Source organism: Pseudozyma flocculosa, assembly GCF_000417875.1.
Source record: "Pseudozyma flocculosa PF-1 unplaced genomic scaffold scaffold00002, whole genome shotgun sequence".
Taxonomy (NCBI): Eukaryota; Fungi; Basidiomycota; class Ustilaginomycetes; order Ustilaginales; family Ustilaginaceae; genus Pseudozyma; species Pseudozyma flocculosa.
In genome coordinates, this window is record NW_006920870.1 from 181511 (window position 1) to 184094 (window position 2584).

The 2584-nt window shown below is 61.3% G+C and overlaps 1 protein-coding gene across 1 annotated transcript in view; it reads right to left on the reverse strand.

The window, feature by feature from the left end:
* The window catches only part of PFL1_00737 (uncharacterized protein), a gene marked incomplete at both ends in the record, with an annotated part of 1723 nt that extends 792 nt beyond the window's left edge, over positions 1–931 (reverse strand). The window contains one exon of the mRNA XM_007878239.1: positions 44–931. Within this exon, the coding sequence (XP_007876430.1) occupies positions 44–931 (888 nt within the window). The remainder of the gene's footprint in view (positions 1–43) is intronic.
* Positions 932–2584: the final 1653 nt, after the last annotated feature.

Genomic DNA, 2584 nt, shown 5'->3' on the forward strand with positions numbered 1-2584 from the left:
GGAGCGAGCTGAGGAGGGTGCGGAGCAGACCGGATTCCAGCACCGCCACGGCTACGTCTGGGTGCGCGACGCCCGTCAGCATCGTCTCTGGCCCGCGCTCGAGGGGCGCAGGACCCGGTCCGCGCGGATCGGAAGACGAAGGTGCCACTGCAGTCGCGCTGGAAGCGGGTGCGACTGCCGTCGTCGTCAGCGCTGTCGAGGTCGATGATCTCGTCGATGCCGTCGTCGCTTCAGCGCTGCGGTTGGCGGCACGAGACGAGGAGCCGGGGACGTTTGGATCCTGGAAGAGGAGGGTGTTGATGAGGAAGGCCGTCTTCCTGCGGAGGGTGATGTTGGGGTCGAGTAGCGCGCCGCGGAGGCGGGACCAGCCGTCCATGTCCTGGAACTGCTTGACGGCGGCCGGGTTGTGCTTGAGGAGGCCGCTGAGGGCGTACATTGCCTTGCTGCGGGTCTGTGTGTCGTCGGAGCGGAGGAGGTCGAGGAGGGGCGCGAGCGGCGAAAAGGCGAGGATGGCGACCTGGCCCTTGTCGTTGTTCTGCACGGCGGTGCCGACGATCCACGCGGCGGCCGTCTGGATGCGCGGCTCCGAGGCCGAGAGGAGCTCGACGAGCGGCGTCCACATCTTCATGCTGGTGATGTTGTTGGCGTTGTCGATGGTCTCGATGAGCATCTCAAAGTTGTCGAGCGCGGTGCACCGGTCGTCGAGGGGCCTGGTGGCGTCGAGGGCGACGGCGAGCTCCTCCTGCATCATCTGCGCCTCGGACTTGCCCATGATGGCCTCGTAGAGGCGCGGGTCGGAGAGGTCGGGCCGCCGCCCCGCCTCAATGTCGGCGCTGATCTGCGCCACCGAGGCCGAGCCGTCGACGCCGTTGTCGGGCGTGTGCTGCAGCCCCCACTTGAGCAGCTCCTGGGCGTTTTTCTGGTTGGCCATGGTCAAGAGGCGAGCGAGGGTGGTGGTGGTGGTGGTGTGGACGAAGACGAGGCGGGGCTAGGGCTGTGCCGGGCTGTGAACAGAGGGCGAGTAGTGGTGGGCAGAGGTGGAGGCGTAGACCGTCTAAGTAGGCTAGTGAGTCTAGAAGCCTGGGCCGGTGGCGAGGCGAGGCCAGGCCAGACAACGCCGCCACACGGGCCTGGCTGGCCAAAAGATGGACGATGGCCGAAGCCGGTCGAAGGCAGTACGGTGCAGGGCTGCAGGCGCCGCCGCCCTTTTCCCGAGAAAGAGGAAAAATTCCGAGCTCACAGGTTGGGCACCCGTTTCCCGTCATCAGTGTGCCAGCATGCCTCAATCCCGTCACCGTCACCGTCGCCGGTTCTCGCGTCTCCAGCGCTCGTCTCACCAATCGTTGCACAGTACAGTATGTACAAGTAGATCACGTTGTGACCTGCTCAACAAAGATAGACTCACTCAGTACAGTACTTAAAGAAGATGTTGCGCGCGGTGTTGGTGTTGTGGTCAGCTTGGAGTCCGCATGCGTGGCAGATCTTGACCTTGCTGCCGCCAACCTTGCAGACCACACTGCACCTCGAGCAAGACTGACTTGTGTACGACTTGTCAACAAGGATCACGCGCGTGCCAGTCTTGGTCACCTTCTCAAGGAGGTGCTGGCGGAATTGACTGTGTCCCCACGCCAGCATCTTGCGGACCGTGACCTGGCTAATCCTGCGCTGTCTGTGTTGACCATATCGTACGCATCAGCCAGCCATTTGGCCGTCTTCTGAAGCACGTCCATCACAAGATGCTTGAGTGAGGCAAACTCCTGCCACACCGTGTTGTGGCAATGTTCATGAACCACCTGCTGTTTTCCTCAGTGATGGACAAGTTGCCATTGATGCCATGCACCTCTCCCCCTTTTGGCTGCCACAGCTCAAGACCTGCATTGCCTTCTTTGTTGGAGGTTGATCTGAATGTGGCATTGATCATGTCAAGGTAGGTGCTGTGCTTGCCAGAGTGGTCTAGCACCGTAGTACAGTTAGTGTGGCGTGGCAAGCTGGCTGACCTCAATCTCCTCCATTCTACCTTTTGCTCTGTGAGCTGCATGGCAATGACACCCATTCCCCCCAATTTGTGCCCGATCTCCCAGATGTGTCCCTGTGTCTTGTCTCCCCCCCTTCCTCCCCCCTCCTCCCCCCTTCCACCATCGGACCACACGCCGATCGACCTACTCAGGTTGTTTCCCCCGGCCGCACCCTTCCGTAGCTACATGGCCCGCACCCCCTCTGTACATAGCACTCGGGCGCTGGCCAGTGCCCCACCAGTAGTGGGGGACCCTTCCCCATTTGCTGAGGGGTGCCTTGGCACGCTGAGCCCTCTCTGCGCCTCAAACCGCGCAGTCTGCAGGAGCCCCACCCCGCCCGGGCTGACCCCAAGCCACTGGGCGGATCCAGGCAAAGGGGTATGACAAATGGCAGGCAGCTCATCAACCAAAAGCTCTTGTTGCTTGCTTGCTTGCTTGCTTGCTTGCTTGCTTGCTTGCTTGCTTGCTTGCTTGCTTGCTTGCTTGCTTGCTTGCTTGCTTGCTTGCTTGCTTGCTTGCTTGCTTGATTGCTTGATTGCTTGCTTGCTTGCTTTATTGCTTGCTTGCCT